This window comes from Xyrauchen texanus, chromosome 29 (genome assembly GCF_025860055.1).
Source record: "Xyrauchen texanus isolate HMW12.3.18 chromosome 29, RBS_HiC_50CHRs, whole genome shotgun sequence".
Taxonomy (NCBI): domain Eukaryota; kingdom Metazoa; phylum Chordata; class Actinopteri; order Cypriniformes; family Catostomidae; genus Xyrauchen; species Xyrauchen texanus.
Genome location: NC_068304.1, coordinates 40,373,670 through 40,391,476, shown reverse-complemented (window position 1 = coordinate 40,391,476; position 17,807 = coordinate 40,373,670). Strand labels below are relative to the sequence as shown.

The 17,807-nt window shown below is 42.7% G+C and overlaps 1 protein-coding gene across 1 annotated transcript in view; it reads right to left on the bottom strand.

Annotated features, from left to right (window-relative positions):
* Positions 1–2,731: 2,731 nt before the first annotated feature.
* LOC127622743 (semaphorin-3E-like) overlaps positions 2,732–17,807 on the bottom strand; it is a 41,031-nt gene continuing 25,955 nt past the window's right edge. Inside the window, 7 exon segments of the mRNA XM_052096811.1 lie at positions 2,732–7,256; positions 10,156–10,283; positions 10,322–10,434; positions 12,812–12,978; positions 14,547–14,588; positions 14,704–14,795; positions 16,039–16,261. Coding sequence (XP_051952771.1) covers positions 6,810–7,256; positions 10,156–10,283; positions 10,322–10,434; positions 12,812–12,978; positions 14,547–14,588; positions 14,704–14,795; positions 16,039–16,261 — 1,212 coding nt within the window. The 3' untranslated portion in view covers positions 2,732–6,809.

Below are 17,807 nucleotides of genomic sequence, written 5' to 3'. Positions count from 1 at the left end.
CCAATATGATTTGGAGAAAATATTTATTTCATAATGAGATATTTCCCAATAAACAATGCAGATTCACAGCCATCTTTGCTCATATATTTATCAATAGTTCCAAATTTTTTGGCCACTACTTTATATGCACATTCCCGAATGCAAATGCTGATGATGTCGTCATTTACACTGATATCAAGTAACTCTTGCCGTGAAATTCTCTTCAGGCTTAAAATGAACTGATTTGGGTTTTATCCTGAACTGAACTGCACTATTTGAAAAACTGCAGAGCCTCAAACTAAAGGAGCCTGCAGAGAACACGTTTGCTCGGCCTCCTCCGTGGTCTTCTGAAGCCAGAGATAAGAGTTTATTGTGAGCTGATGAACATTGATAAAGAACAGTAGGACTAAGCCGAGCTCATTGATTATATCTGCACTGAAGCGTCACGCAAAACCATTTCAAATGATTTATCATGATGAAGCCAACAGAGAATGTCAAATAGTTATAGTGGTTAATGGATTGATACAATTGCACAGTAATTCTTCTATGGAATTGCATTTTCCGTATTTAGTTAAAATTGCAGATTATAAATAATTTTGCTCCCTTCACGGATGATTTACTGCATGTTCTTTTAATATTGCACATAGAAGACGCTCACCTTTGCAGAATCAATAATGGCGTCCTCTTGTCTTTTAGGACACAGTTCCACCCAAAATGAAAATGATTCAATAAAATAATTAAACTCAGCAGGTTTGACGTGCTGGAAATGTAATTGGTTTTTGCTTGTCAACACTGACGGCAAACCTGGCGTGAATTTGAATTCCTCTTAATGACGAAGAAATATTTAGAATTAAGAAATGCACAACATTAGAAGTTCAGTACATGTCTGTGTGTGTTCGTGTGTGTGTGTGTGTGTGTTTGTGTGTGTGTGTTTATGTGAGTGAGTGTGTTTGTGTATGTGTGTGTGAGTGTGTGATTGTGTGTGTGAGAGTGTGTGTGTGTTTGTGTGTTTGTGAATATGTGTGTGTTATTGTGTGTGTGTGTATGTGAGTGAGTGTGTGTTTGTGTGAGTTAGTGTGTGTGTGTGTGTATGTGTGTGTATGTGTTTGTGTATGTATTTGTGTGTGTGTGTGTGTGTTTGTGTAATTTGTGTTTGTGTGTGTGTGTATGTGTTTATGTGTTTGTGTGCATGTGTTTGTGTATGTGTGTGTGTGTGTGTATGTGTGTGTATGTGTTTGTGTGTGTGTGTGTTTGTGTGATTTGTGTGTGTGTGTGTTTGTGTGATTTGTGTGTGTGTGTGTGTGTTTGTATGTATGTGTGTGTATGTGTTTGTGTGTGTGTTTGTGTGATTTGTGTTTGTGTGTGTGTATGTGGCCTATCGGTGTGCTTGCTTGAAAAGAGATAAGACACCTCAGCAGAACATTGTTGCACTGTCATCTGAAGCCTTTCATCTGCAAACACACTTTCTCAGGAATCCTTTATAAAAGACGTCTGTGTGCGAGTAAAGCTGAAGACAGGAAGTCGACGGTGTTCTCCTCATAAGAGGAATTAACTCAACAAAACTTGCTCTGAGTGAAACCGAGCTTACATTCAGGCTTACGTGCGACTAGATTTCCTTTCAGGAGGCAAAAATTCCCCCAAAACTTGCAAAACATTTAGATACATACAATATATGTACTGTAAGTATTTCGAGAGTGCAGGAACAGCGACCTGATTGCGTAATTCACTGTGCATCATGGAACGGAAAGATAAAATCAAAATCCGATTTACACTAATATGACTTTAATAATGAATAAAACTGTTTGGAATTTGAACACGAGCAAAGGTTCATATGATTCAGTGTTTTGCTGAAATGTGTTAAACTGTGAGTAAAATGATGGACTGAGGAAGCAATCTTCACTCTAATGAATCATCCGAGCATGTAAATGCTGAAGCGTTATCAGCGATGCGCTTGGGCGACGCTTTCACTCATAAATAAAATACTTGATTTCATTGCAGACCAGCGAACATATCTCTAATTAAGAGGCCCATTTGCAAGAAGTGGAGAAAAGAAGAGAGGAAGAGAATGGCTGTGGTGGAGAAAGACGAGGCCAAAGACAGACAGCAAGGTCTGAATAATAATAATAGCAACATTTCCATGAATACAAACTTCATCCATCTATCATGTCAGAAACAATACGAGGCTTCCTTTCACACACATTCCCCGTCCCAAAGCATTTCAGCAAGACAGAGGAACATTAAGGTGATTAATGGTGATTCTCACAAAATCTGATTGAGGCTGTTTTTAGAGCCGTTAAGATGTTTTACATTGTGACATTATTTTCATGACGGCTGTGCACATTTTAATGCTCATTACAGCAATGCAAAAAAAGATGGTCATGATGTCCTCATTACTGTGACGTGAAAGAAAGAAAAAAAACATTATTTAAACTGTAAAGTATTTCTACATCATATTAGTACTGTCTCGGTTCTGCCTTTCAGTTGCATTGATTTGAATTAAGAAAATCATTATACACCATCTTTTCAACTTTTCTATTGAAATAGAGTAAAAACATGCGTTATGGTAAATGCAATCACTGAAAACAATGCTCGTCAATGCAAAACATCCGGACGCGTTGCGTTAATGAAAATCGGGGGTAAAATGTGTCACAAAGCAAAAAATTGCAATGATCCTACATGCAAACTTTTTTTTTATTTTTTTTTATGCAAAATAAAATGTACATTTTACATTTTTTACATATTAATTCGGGGTTAAATATGACCAGGACATTTTCAATTATTCATTAAGTCTAAGACCGCTGGTAGCAACAACAAAAATACTATTAATAATAATATTAATATTAATCTAATCAATGTTCAATTATCTAATGGCCATGGCTCTCAGCAGGAAACCGATGGAGTGCGTACTCCAGGTAGGGAAGGAGGTATTGCCCCAAGTGAAGGAGTTCAAGTACCTCGGGGTCTTGTTCACAAGTGAGGGGACAATGGAGCGGGAGGTTGGCCGGAGAATCGGGGCAGCGGTGGGCGGTATTGCACTCGCTCTATCGCACCGTTGTCACTAAAAGAGAGCTGAGCCGAAAGGCAAAGCTCTCGATCTACCGGTCAATTTTTGTTCCTACCCTCACCTATGGTCATGAAGGCTGGGTCATGACCGAAAGAACTAGGTCACGAGTACAAGCGGCCGAAATGGGTTTCCTCAGAAGGGTGGCGAGCTTCTCCCTTAGAGATAGGGTGAGGAGCTCAGTCATCCGTGAGGAGCTCGGAGTAGAGCCGCTGCTCCTTTGCGTAGAAAGGAGTCAGTTGAGGTGGTTTGGCATCTGGTAAGGAGCCCCCTGGCTGCCTCCCTAGGGAGGTGTTTCAGGCAGGTCCAGCTGGGAGGAGGCCTCGGGGAAGACCCAGGATTAGGTGGAGAGATTACATCTCCACACTGGCCTGGGAATGCCTCGGGGTCCCCCAGTCAGAGCTGGTTAATGTGGCTCGGGATAGGGAAGTTTGGGGCCCCCTGCTGGAGCAGCTGCCCCCGCGACCCGACTTCGGATAAGCGGTTGAAGATGGATGGACGGATTATCTAAAAATCAAAATTTGCAAATTCTCTAGTTAAAACTAGATTTTAAATGTGGTCTCGGGCTTTGGCCCTACACTGTATTTTATACTAGCACATAATACATGAGATATGGACTAGGATTTATTTTTATTCTGACATGTAACAATGTAAACATTAAATGTATTCTCAACATCATGATACACAGCCAAACTTTGACCTCACTGAAATTATACATCAAGATTATTGTAACTTGAATAATGTTGCAATGTTTGCATGTCGCAAACTGCTTAAAATGGAAATTGTTTGTTATTTTGTGCATAATGCTGGTTTAATCACTAGAAATGATACATTACGATCAAAAATTGTAACATCTATACACACATACACAATTAAAACAAAATTAAATATGTGTCCAGTTGAAACAAAGGCTGCGTTCACACTAATACGCTGTTGATTGAAAAAGCATTCGATTATCTACGTTTGTGCCGCTCCTCCACCGAAAACGAAGCATTTAGAAAACTCTCTCCATTAATGCATACTCTGGAAAACTGAAAATATGGATTAGTGTGAACGCAGCCAAAGAGAACATCTAAAACTCATCAAAACATCCTAAAACACTGTCTAGAATAAATTATTTCAAAGAATGAAAATAGAGATAAATATAATCGGCATGTGCGCAAGGCTGCGTCTCACATCTCACATTGACGCGAGAGGACAGCTGGTCTCCGCCGTGTGTCATTGTTCATAGCGGTCCAAGAGAAAATTTCATTTGCGTGATCCTGAGACGGTTTCCATTCAATCCGTTGTCTTTTAACAGCCCATTCAGGCAGGCAGCACTTCACAGTCCTTTACAAGCAAATGTAATATCGTCATTGTCACTGAAATGTCACGTACATATATTCAAATCACTGTGGCGCATTTTTGACCTCTTTCTCCAGCACATTCGCTGCAGTCTTAGGCCAGAACGTTACTCTACACAAGTACGCATTGCAATTGCACTGGACGTAACACACTTTTCTTGTGTTACTATGGTCGATGTACACTTATCTGACCTAGCCTTATGATGTTCAAACCATTGTTCCGCCAATACAGTAGGTGACAGTAAATTAAACTTAGCGTAGAAGCGGGCCGTTCAAGCTAATGCATGCTATAGCGCCCCTTGTGGCAACACTAAGAATGCAACACTTACTTGTGTTGTTTTGAATTGCATTACAACTCATTTGCTTCAAGGTTGCGTCGCTAGAAGTGTTTGCGTTCACATACTTGCGTAGAGATGCTTCTGTCCATAATGGTTTCAGTGGCAATTGTAAGACTTTATAAGGACTGAAAATTAATGCTCCAAGTTCAATACAAGTTAAGCATCAGTTATCGGCGTTTGCGACATGATGTTGATTTACACAAAACAATATTTAGACTCTTTCCATTGTTTATTACAAAATAAAGCAAAAATGGCACTACCAGTGAGATACTTACAATGGAAGCGAATGGGGCTGTTTATAAACATTGAACTACACCGTTTAAAAAATACAGCCACAAGATGTAAACAATATGAATGTTAAAATGACTTTAGTGCGATTAAAAAGCTTGTTAACCTTATTTGTGTGAAGTTATATCCTGTCCACTTTGTTGCCAAGATGACGCAGCGCCAATAAACCCTATAAACAATTGTTATTATTTCTTTAACACTAATGGGGCTTTTCCACTGCACGGTACAACTCGACTGGACTTGACTCTGCACGCTTTTTTGGGGGTTTTCCACTGTGGATAGTACCTGGTTCCTGATACTTTTTTAGCACCACCTCGGTCGAGGTTCCAAGTGAGCCGATACGAAATGTGACGTCAAAATCCTGCAGATCACTGATTGGTCAGGGAGAATCGTCACTACCAGCGTCACTGGATATCCGACACGCGACATCAACCCGCTAGTTTTAAAGTTAGCAACAGCAATAGCAGTATCATTTGTTCACACAACTTTCGAATTGTGAACAAATAAATGGCTGTGCGCCAAACCACGCCATGCTCAATAAACGAGGTGTAGACGGTCCACTCGCTAGCGATGAGCGAAATGATAAATTCTCCCAGGAAGTGTTTTAGCTGTTGGCCGCACACGGCTACCAACGGACCGACCAACAGTACAGGCAAAAGTTAAAAATAAAATAAAAGTGACTACAGAACCATCAAGGAAAAGTGGAAGTGGTTCGACCAAATGGACGCTATCTAAACGGCGAGCAATGGGAGGGAGAGTGTTGTTGGAGTCCACGATGGAGGATGGTACGTTTTGTTACGTTTTATTTAGTTGACCAGCTACTGGAAAGCTTCTAAAACAACCAGACCAATTTAAACAACAACTGCTTTATGCAGCACAATGAGCTAGTCGCTAACAGCTGGCGGTCGTGCTACTGTTTATGGTCAGTTTGTGTCGTGTTTAAGATGATGTCACAGCAGTAGAGGCGGCGTAACTATGACGATCATCCTATAATCCCACCCACGTTGAAGCGGCACTAAACTGCAGTGGAAATGCAAGCTCAGAACAGTAAAGCGAGTCGAGTTGAAGCAAGTCGAACTGTAACATGCAGTGGAAAAGTGCCATATTATTGTTTAAGTCTTGTGGCAATACTTTCGAAAAAAGTGTCTATTTTATAGTTTATGGACTGGTCTCATTCACTTCCATATGTAACGTTAAAAAAATACAAAAATACAAATAAACGACCGGTCTGCGGCTACGTAGCCCCATACACACCAAGCTGCGATGCTCTGTGTGACTCCTTTCTATCGTGGTCAACATTATGTTATTTAGCAATTTGTGCAACAGTAGCTCTTCTTTGGGATCGGACCAGATGGGCTAGCCTTTGCTCCCCACATGCATCAATGAGCCTTTGGCACCCATGACCCTGTCACCGGTTCAACACTTGTCCTTCCTTGGACCACTTTTGGTAGGTACTAACCACTGCATACCGGGAACACCTCACAAGACCTGCCGTTTTGGAGATATTCAAGAACTGACTGTTCACTTGCTGACTAATATATCCCACCCCATGACAGGTGCCATTGTAACAAGATCATCAACGTTATTCACTTCACCTGTCAGTGGAATTAAATATTTTGGCTGATCTTTATATATAAATAAAAAGATTTTGTGGAACATTATGCCAAAAATGCTGTCAATTGAGCTTAACTTGTATTTAACCCAGCACATTCCTCTAAAAGTAATTTGTTTGTGTTTTTGATATCAATAGACATTAATGTAACAAGAGTTTCAAGTGTTCCTTTTCTCTCCAAACAATCTTTAATGTTCCAGTGGGTGTCTGGGCACTCGTGCTCTCCCCCGCTGCTCCGTGTACCGCCATTTGGGTGCCAATCCCTTGAGTTTCTTTCTCTTCCTGTCCGACACACACCACACCTTCTCGCAGTACTGCTCCACCCGCTGCAAGTTGCTGTAGCCAATCAGTTGCATAAAATCCTTGTACCAGAGCTTTGAGGAGGAGGGGGTGGAGGGCAGGCTGGGGAAGGGACAGGGTGGAGATCTGTGCTGGGAAGTGCCTTCCTCCTCCTCGCCTTTATGCAAGAGATGCTCCACTTTATTCTCATCCAGGACCTCCAAAGTGACTCGTACCACTGTCTGTACAAAGCCGTGCTCAGTGGACTGGCACACATAGACTCCTGCATCTCCCTTGGCGATTCGAAGGAGCAAAAGGCCATGAGGGGTTCGAATCAAGCGTTCATCACCTTTCACCTGAGAGAGAGCAAAGGAGACAATCGAATTTGTGAACTTCATTTGCAATGCTGGTCAGTCACCACTGTACAGTACTAGGGGTGTATAGGGTAGTACAATTCCTGAAGTGACATGTCTCAATCAAGGTGGTGGAGGACGAATCTCAGTTGCCTCCGTGTCTGAGACCGTCAATCCGCGCATCTTATCACATGACTTGTTGAGCCTGTTACCGTGGAGACGTAGAGCATGTGGAGGCTTCTCGCTATTCTCCGCAGCATCCACGCACAACTCACCACAAGCCCCACCGAGAGCGAGAACCACATTATAGCGACCACAAGGAGGTCACCCCATGTGACTCTACCCTCCCTAGCAACCGGGACAATTTGGTTGCTTAGGAGACCTGTCTGTAGTCACTCAGCATGCCCTGGGATTGTAACTCATGACTCCATTGGTGCTAGTCAGCAACAATACTTGCTGAAATATCCAGAACCCCCTACAAATAAGTCTTTTAATCAGTCTATGTAACAGGGATAAAATGTGAAAGGATGAGGCAGGGACCAGACAAAGCATCAAAGTAATATTTTAATGAAAACTTAATAAGACAAACATAAACAAACTTGGCAGCTGTGTGTGGCTCTCTCTCTCTCCCAAACTGCCACATCCTGCTCAGCCTTATTCCTCTCCTCGGCTGATTAGCCCGATTGGGGGCTGGCCATGCGGATTCATGGTCCGGCCGGCCCGGCCTTGCCCTCTTCAAAGGCTCTTTTTAATTTTTTTACCCATTTCATCATCCGCCAGGTGAAAATCACAAGTCTGATTGAGTAGTAGTATACCTCTCCTAAAAAAAGCCACATGATTCGAAGTAGGGGTTTGTTTAGATCTTTAACCTTATGCGCAATAGTTTCAGTAATGCAGGCCACTAATAAATGCAAGATTTTCTGAATTATTATCAAAGTAATATCGTGATTCCACACACCCGGCCCCTAATCAGGATAATCAAGCCTCAGACAGGGATAAAGGCCGACCTGAAGCTGCAGTAGGACAGACAGAGAGTGTTACGGGCAGCTGTCCGACACCTTTTTGTGTGTGTTTGTCTTTTTGTTTAAGTTTATAATTTAAATATTATTTATATCTTCAAGCCGGTTCTCGCCTCCTCTTTTCCATTAACTCTTTCCCCGCCAGCGTTTTAAAAAAAAAGTTGCCAGCCACCGCCAGGGTTTTTGACGATTTTCGCTAAATTTTAATGGCCCGCAGAATATTTTCTTCCATGAATATATGAAGAATATGTATGAAGATGCTATATATCACAATAAAGATCTGAGCCTCTGCTTTTAGGCAAAAAAAAAAACGATTTTTTTTTTATCTTCATTTGTTCTTTTTTTATTGCGACTTGAACAGAGGTCGGTTTTGTCAAAAAATAACATTTCAGACAAAAAGCTGAGAAAAAGGCACGTTTATGTCTGATATTTTGAGCTTCTCAATACTCCACTTCTTCATGTTTGAGACGATCGCAGTCTGTTTCTTTGATCAAAGAGTTGCGTACTCTTTCAAAACATGCGGAGGGGTCTTCCTTACCGTATAACACCTAAAACACGGAAACCCGGAAAATGCCGTGTTTGGCGGGGAAGCGTTTTTTCATAAAACACGGAAAATTCCGTGTTTGGCGGGGAAAGAGTTAATCCCTTTACACTGATGCTGAAACCCGGGAAGGAGGAGGGATGTTCCCTAGTAGAGTCCTCGCCGCTACCGTCCACCCCAACAGAGCAGCAATAGCTATCTCCCGCAAAGGCAGAAGGGGTTCCTAGCCAACGGCCAGGAGTGGTCAAGGCCGCTGCCAGGGGCTCGGGGAGAACCCCTACTAGCTGCTATATGCTGCGGGGTCTTGATGGCCGCCGACCGCGAGAGGGGAGGTGCTTCCCGGCTGACCGCCTGGAGCGGAACAACTGCTGCCAGAAGGGGAGAACCCTTCTGTTTCCCGAGAATGCAGCGGGGCGTTACTTCCGCCAGGGGCCGGAAGACTGCCTCCGATCCGCCCGGGAGGCGCGACTGTCGTCCATTGGAGGCTGGAGGAGTGGCCGAGGACCAAGCTACGGTTCATCGGAGAACAGATCAAGTGTTTTCTCTCTCTCTCTCTCTCTCTCTCGTCTCGTCTCTCTCTCTCTCTCCCACTGCCGCTCCGTGTTGGTCTTTCCCTCTCTTTTTTAAAATGTTTTGTTAATTTGGCACACACATGCCATTATGGTGTGTAGGTGCCAAATTCTTTTTGTTTCGCTCCCCTTGTCCCTTCCCTCATCTAGGTAGATGGGAATGACCTGCCGGCAGATGGGCGGAAGGCACACCCCTCCCCAGGGAAAAGGGAGGGGGTGTACGTCATGCCGGAGGCTCCCAGCCTGAGAGAACAAGGGAGGAATGTGGCAGGGCGGAGGGCGGGTCGTGATTCTGCACGCCCGGCCGCTAATCAGGCTAATCAATCCTCAGAGAGGGATAAAGGCCGACCGGAGTCTGCAGTGAGGCAGAGAGAGAGAGTTACGGGCAGCTGTCCGACACCTGTGTGTGTTTGTCTTTTTGGTCAAGCCTGTTCTCGCCTCCTCCTTTCCATGAATCCCTTTACACTGAGTTAGTGTGATCCTACAGAGAGATGTTAGAGAGCAGAAATGGGGCTATGATGGTCAAAATGACACAGCCGATGTCTTTATTACTTTCTATTTAAGATGTACTGAATCATTGGGGCAACATTAACCAGCCTCCCTGAGGTCAGCATGTTGCAATGCCGCTTTAATCTATATTTAACAGTCCTGTCTCGTCAGGGGTTCAGACCAGAGCTTGTGATGGAATAATTTCCAGCACCTTTCATTCTTTTCAATAAATGTTCAGGTGTTACTTATAAAGGAATAGTTCACAAATGCGTATGTGTTAATACCTCCTCCATGTCCACGCCATGTTGAATGTACCATGTAACAGATGCCTGTAGTGATCGTGGCCTGCATTCGAGTAGAGTACTGTTGTTCTCCACACCGTATACCAGCTTTTCTGAGATGCTTTGATCCTCTGTAACACACACACACACATACTGCATTTTCAGTCACAGATCTCATCCCCCACAAAGTTTCTAAATCCATAATAGAGCGTACCGCTGATCTGAAGCCCGTTGCACTGCTGAACTGCATTGCCATGGCGGACGTCTTGCCGTCTGAAGCGTCTGAAGAATGAGATAGAAACGAGACATTTAACCCAGTCTGTCTGCAAATGTCTTGATATCTGTGGGACGGTTTGTGGTGTGAACGTTTTTGTTCTATGACTCTGACAGGTATATGTCTGGTATGCTTTCTCCGAGATCACTAATGGACCCATTGGGTTAAAAGATCAGTTCACCTGAAAATTCAAATGTATTCATCATTCACTCCCATGTTGTTCCAAACCCATATCCCTTTCTTTCTTTTGTGGAACACAAAAAGAGACATAAGACAGAATGTTTGGGCGATAAACAATGTCCTGGTCCTATTTTACTCTAAAACTGAAAAGAAAGAAATAAGAGATTGCGTTTTGCAAGATAAAGCCTTCATGAAGATGTTTTACAATGATATTTTTGAGCCTGATTTGTTGAATCTACTGTGTGTATCTTATAGCACAACTAGTGCAGTCTGATGCCCGAACAAATGACTCTAAATAACGTACTATTTTGAATGTAAAACACGTGACATTGTGACATTTTCATGACAGTTGCGCACATTTTACAAACTCAATTCTCAATACCACGATGCAAAACAATAATAAACAAAGAAACATGAAAGAAATTACATTATTTAAAACGTAAAATATTTATACATCAAAGTAGTAAACGTTGCATGAATTATCTTATAATTATGGGCTGTTTCCCAAAATCATCATAACTTCAGAAGCACCTGAAAAGGGTTGAAGATTTACGAGTGCTGAGGAGTAATCGTAGCAGCTTATGCAGACATCTGGAGGACATTTGCAAAATTAAACTTCATTTAATTTAAAATAGTTCATGTTGAGATTCTTATACTTCATGCAGTAGTATACAATGTGACCGTAATACTCATCAACTACATATGCCTATTTTTCTAATATATAATCATATTTAATGAACTGTGTAATTAAAAATGAAGGCATACAGTATATATATATATATATATATATATATATAGTCTTCACTGACCCTGCGCTTGCACATTTGTTTTTTACTTACATATTTGTGTGTTCCAGATATTTTAATACAGTATATTCTTTCTGTATATCAAAAACTATACCAAATGTGCAAGAATTGTGTGAGTGTGTGTCTGTATGTAGGTGTGTGTGTGTGTGTGTGAGAGTGAGTGTGTGTATGTATGTGAGTGTGTGAGTGTGTGTGAGTGTGTGTATGTATGTGTGCGTGTGTCTGGAGTGGTGGTGGCATAGTGGACTAAAGCACAGGGCTGGTAATCAGAAGGTTGCTGGTTCGATCCCCACAGTCACCACCATTGTTTCCTTGAGTAAGGCACTTAACTCCAGGTTGCTCCGGGGGGATTGTCCCTGTAATAAGTGCACTGTAAGTCACTTTGGATAAAATGCATAAATGTAAATGTAAATGTGTGTCTATGTGTGTCTGTGTGAGTGTGTGTATGTGTGCCTGTGTGAGTGTGTGTCTGTGTGAGTGTGTGTGATGTGTCTGTGCTGTGTGTGTGAGAGTGAGAGTGTGTGTGTGCGTGTCTTTGTGTGTGAGTGTGTGTATGTCTTTGTGTGTGTCTTTGTGTCTGTGTGTGAGAGTGAATATGTGTGTGTGTGTGAGTGAGAGAGAGTGTGTGTGTGTGTGTGTGTGTGTGTGTGTGTGTGTGCACGCGTGTGTATGGTTGTTCAATATTATAAGGCCTAGGTTGGTTTGCTCGTTTTAGTTGGTCAAAACCTTCTATAACCAGAGCCTGAACAGGCTGGAAAACCAGCTACAAACAACCAACCAGATCAGGCTTGTTTTATCATTTGTATTTTTGTTTTTATTTATATATTTCAAGAGGGATGAGAGTTAGTGGTGACACTATCTTGTCTGACCAATGGCACACAGTGGAGGGTTCATGAATCCTTTTTGAAAACATTCATTATTTGTCATTATAGGTTGCAGAAATTACACACTTGACCTTTAAATGACACATAAACCTCAATTTGAGCTTTACACATTCATAGTTTTATGAGATTACACTGTGGGCACTTTCATGTCCTTTGAGTGGAGTTATACTAAAACAGATTTCAACTTTTTTTCTTTTTGTTATATGAAGGTCTCATTAAAACTAAATTGGAATTTTGGTTTTTGTTTTTTAACCATATTTTCATCATTTATTTTTGGTACATGGTACTCAAATGTCTTCTAGGCAGATTTGACTGTTTTAGCCTCATCCCAGACACAGACTATCAATATTAAAACATAAAGAAACCATTTCAATATTTATTGTGTGACAATGATTTCTATAATCTGTTACACATCTCGACTGTCCCACAGCTGTGGCGTCATTGGCACCACACCAAACAATTTTGACTAATTTAAACAGTGGCCGCACCCTCTTACAGTAAGTAAGTGTAGGTACCTTTTGGTATGGAGTCCTGCAGGGTAGTACCGGGAACATGTGAATCCGTCCCAGGCGCAGTAGGGGTCTCTGGCGAGGCAGCAGTCAGCACAAGCTGAACCGTACAGCCCACACTGGTGCACACGGATCTGTGTTACCCCCAGCTCAGAGCCCACATACAGCTGTTGCTGTGGAGACACAAACACACTCTTGTCAACCGCTTCCTTACATGTGATGAACCAATCAATATTGCAATGGACTCATGCATGCACTCAGTACTATCATCTCCAGGTGGAAAATAATAATGCTTGTGAGGGCATCACAGTCATTTCATCCCAGGTGCTTTATTCCGTTTTGCAATTTTAAAGGTGATGTAAGCGATTTTAGCATTCTGAAGCATCCACGTGACTGAGCTGTTGAATTAGCCACGCCCACTCATTCCAAAACCCCGCCCTCCAAAGATAATTTTGAGAGCAAACCGAGTAAAAGAGCCGCATTGTTTCTTCCTGCGGCTGTCAAATTCAACAGTGGCACAATAGCGCCCTCAACTGACAAACATTATGAATCACAGCCTCAATGATCCACTTCAAATGCAACACTATGAGAACGAGCAAAATGATTGACAGGTGCAAAGTGTTTGCCATTTATAAAGTTGTCAGCTGTCACAGAGACCAGTGAGATATCTCAGGACACTTATTTTCTTAATATCTTTAAGGGATTAGGGACATTTTGCATAGTTTTCCATAAAAAAAAATCACTTACAGTATCTATAATAATGTGTGCAATGTTAAAATATATTCTTTTATCCAATTCTAAGCATAACGTGTTCAATTAACAGCATTTGTGACATAATGTTGGTGATAATTTTTGGTGATTTAGTTTGGTGATGCCAATGGAGCAGAAATGTCTTCACCTTTAAAGAGAAAGAAAGAGAGAGTATTGATGCTGACTATCACCGCTGGAGTCGCGAGTTCCAATCCAGGGCGTGCTGAGTGACTCCAGTCAGGTCTCCTTAGCAACCAAATTGGCCTGGTTGCTAGGGAGGGTAGAGTCACATGGGGTAACCTCCTTGTGGTGGTGATTAGTGGTTCTTGCTCTCAATGGGGTGTGTGGTGAGTGACTCCAGTCAGGTCTCCTTAGCAACCAAATTGGCCTTGTTGCTAGGGAGGGTAGAGTCACATGGGGTAACCTCCTCGTGGTGGTGATTAGTGGTTCTCGCTCTCAATGGGGTGTGTGGTGAGTGACTCCAGTCAGGTCTCCTTAGCAACCAAATTGGCCTTGTTGCTAGGGAGGGTAGAGTCACATGGGGTAACCTCCTTGTGGTGGTGATTAGTGGTTCTTGCTCTCAATGGGGTGTGTGGTGAGTGACTCCAGTCAGGTCCCCTTAGCAACCAAATTGGCCTTGTTGCTAGGGAGTGTAGAGTCACATGGGGTAACCTCCTCGTGGTGGTGATTAGTGGTTCTCTCAATGGGGCGTGTGGTGAGTTGTGTGTGGATCGCGGAGAGTAGCATGAGTCTCCACATGCTGTGAGTCTCCGCGGTGTCATGCACAACGAGTCACGTGATAAGATGCGTGGATTGACGGTCTCAGAAGTGGAGGCAACTGAGACTTGTTCTCCGACACCCGGATTGAGGTGAGTAAATGCACCACCACTAGGACCTACTAAGTAGTGGGAATTGGGCATTCCAAATTGGGGATAAAACAATTTAAAAAAGAGGAAGAAAGATTAAATAAATATGAATGAGAAAGTCTTACTCTTTTGGTAGAGATGATGATCTCTGTAATAGGAACAGGGACCTAGAGTGAGGGAAACAAAAAAGTGTTTAGTGTGAAGAATGTTTCTAATAGAAATGAAATGGCTTTGATAAACTGTGAAGATTAAAATAATGTTAGCAGAAGGACTTGAGACAACCTTGAAAATCTGCAATTCCTCGAGAAGAACCTCTTCAACTGTGTCGGCTTCGTTGTTGTAGATTGTGATCACTTTTAAAACAATGGAATTATCTGAGATAAACAGAGAGAGGACCGAGAATTATGCTGTCAATCAATTCATTTGTTCATCTTTCTCAGCCTGGTCACATGAACATTAAGTGATTGAGTAAACTGCGTGCCTTATTAAACATTTCGCTGCAGTTTCCCAGTGAAATGTCCAGCAGGGGGCGCCAAAAGTGAGTGAAATGTTGTTATAATCAGACCAGGTTTTAAGGTGTATATTAAATGGAGGTTTTAATGAGTAAAACATACCTCACTAACCTAAATCTTTAACCAAAACTGAACCAATAATGTATAAAAAGCACATCTGAAATTTTCTGAAGCAACCACGTCATTTCGTGTCGCTTCAATGAGACACTCGTCCCACGTGCCACTTTGTGTGCGTGTTGCTTGTGTGCATCTGTTGACTTAGAATCTTGAAACAGAGGTAAAAGGTGTCTGGGTATTTCAGCGAGTATTGACGCTGACTATCACACCTGGAGTCGTGAGTTTGAATCCAGGGCGTGCTGAGTGACTCCAGTCAGGTCTCCATAGCAACCAAATTGGCCTGGTTGCTAGGGAGGGTAGAGTCACATGGGGTAACCTCCTCGTGGTCGCTATAATGTGGTTCTCGCTCTCGGTGGGGCGTGTGGTGAGTTGTGCGTGGATGCCGCGGAGAATAGCGCGAAGCCTCCACATGCACTACGCCTCCACGGTAACACGCTCAACAAGTCACGTGATAAGATGCACGGATTGATGGTCTCAGACGCGGAGGCAACTGAGATTTGTCCCGCGCCACCCGGATTTAGGCGAGTCACTACGCCACCACGAGGACTTAGAGCGCATTGGGAATTGGCTTTTCCAAATTGGGGAAAAATTGGGAGAAAAAAAAAGTTAAAATAATTCAGTAAGTGTGTAAATGTAGCTGGATCTGTAATACATGCTAGCGTTAAAATGTATCGTTTTTCAAATGGTGCGTTACAGTAAAAGTGTATCGACATCTTAACAAAGCAGTGTGTGAGTAACAGATTGAAAAATAAGTCAAATAACGTCATAATCAGCCGTTGCATTCTTGATTTGTGAAAGTGAATAAAAAGTGCCTTGGAATTAAGAATGCAGCACGTAAAAGTCCGTTTGCAAAAATGTAGTTATGTCGTTTTTTCCAGTGATTCAAAAAATCTCAAGCATAAATTATGCAATGACCTTTTTTTAAAAGGTCCGTATGACAGAGCAGATTTGAGTGTAGAAGGCAAAACAGAGGCTAAATATAAAGTACCAGTCCCTATGAAGAGAACGTTGTAGTGTCCATCCTCGGCTTCCACCCTGTCCACCACCAGCTGTGTGAGTCGACGCCCTCCTTCAGTTTCTAGCAGAATGGGCCGTCCGTGAACAGGCTGCACCGCCTTGAACATGAGGGGATGAGATCGCGCAAACCGAAGAGCCTCGTCTGGATAATCCTTAGAGCTGGAGAACTGGCCTCCATTTATCTTACTGGCACACTGAGAGAGACACAGAGAGAGAAACTGACAATAGGTGTTTCTTCAACTTCAGGCACTTTTAGCACTGTGGATTTCGAGAAAGTAATGTCTTGTTAAATTTAGTTTTTGGTGTGGTGGCGCCACTGTCAGAAAGCGTAAGACAGAGACTCAATAGCCGAGGAACAGTTCAAAAGATTTATTTACAACAATAAACGTCAACTTAAACTTGTCCTGGCGAAAACTGGAGACCACAGCTCTGGCTGTAGCTACAAGAAATGCTCCTCTGGTGACTTGTGGGTGGCGAGGACAGGCGTACAGCAAGATGGAAGATAACCACACACCCGACATGCGTGCAGAGACAGGCAAACAACAGATACATGAGACAGCACCAACTAGAAACAAAGAGTAAGGCTAGTGGCTTGACAGCACATACATTAGCATAACCCAGATTACATTAAACCACACTGAACGGTCCAGCGCTGGACCTGACACACAAGGGGTTTTAAATAAACAGGAAACAAACAAGGGGCAGGTGCTGCTCACAGCTGAAAGTTGTCATGATCAGCGTTCCCATGGAAACAACCAGGGTTCCCATAGAAACGCTGATTCAGCGTGCCAGCAGCACCTGAAACACATGAGGGCAAAACTTAAACATTCTTTGACCTAAACAAACAGGGAACGATGATGCCATGGTCCTCGTCATACAAAAACTCAACCGGACAAGGTGACAGGACTGTGATGTCACCGGAGGGCGCATGGCGGTAACTCGCACATGGCCGTCACTAACAACAGCCACAACTGTGGGACAGTCGTAATTTTTTAAAAATGAATAGAATAATTTGTATATATTGACTGGGATGTAAAATTGCTAAAGAAACTGGCACAACTAAAGAAACACCCATAAATACTAATGTACTGAATATATGTTATTAATCATGCCAATAAAGATCTGTTGACTTAGAATCTTGAAACAGAGGTAAAAGGCGTCTGGGTATCTCAGCGAGTATTTTGATGCTAACTGTCACACCTGGAGTCGCGAGTTTGAATCCAGGGCGTGCTGAGTAACTCCAGCCAGGTCTCCTTAGCAACCAAATTGGCCCGGTTGCTAGGGAGGGTAGAGTCACATGGGGCAACCTCCTAGTGGTCACTATAATGTGGCATGTGGTGAGTTGTTCATGGATGCTGTGGAGAATAGCGTGAAGCCTCCACACGCGCTACGTCTCCACGGTAACATGCTCAACAAGTCATGTGATGAGCTGCACGGATTGACGGTCTCAGACACGGAGGCAACTGAGATTCTTCCTCCGCCACCCGGACTGAGGCGAGTCACTACACCACCACGAGGACTTGGAGCGCATTGGGGAGAAAACGGGAGAAAAAAAGGAAAAAGAAACAGAAGGTAAAAAATTGGCTTTTTGTTCTTAGAAACGCATTTTGGCAAGTCACGCAAGGCTTTTTGAGCTCTTTGATTTTGCTCCTCCTGATCTGAGAATAGCTCGCCTGCTTCTAGCAAGACATAAACTTTTAAAACAAGAGGCTGATCAGAAACCCAGCAGCGCAACATCTA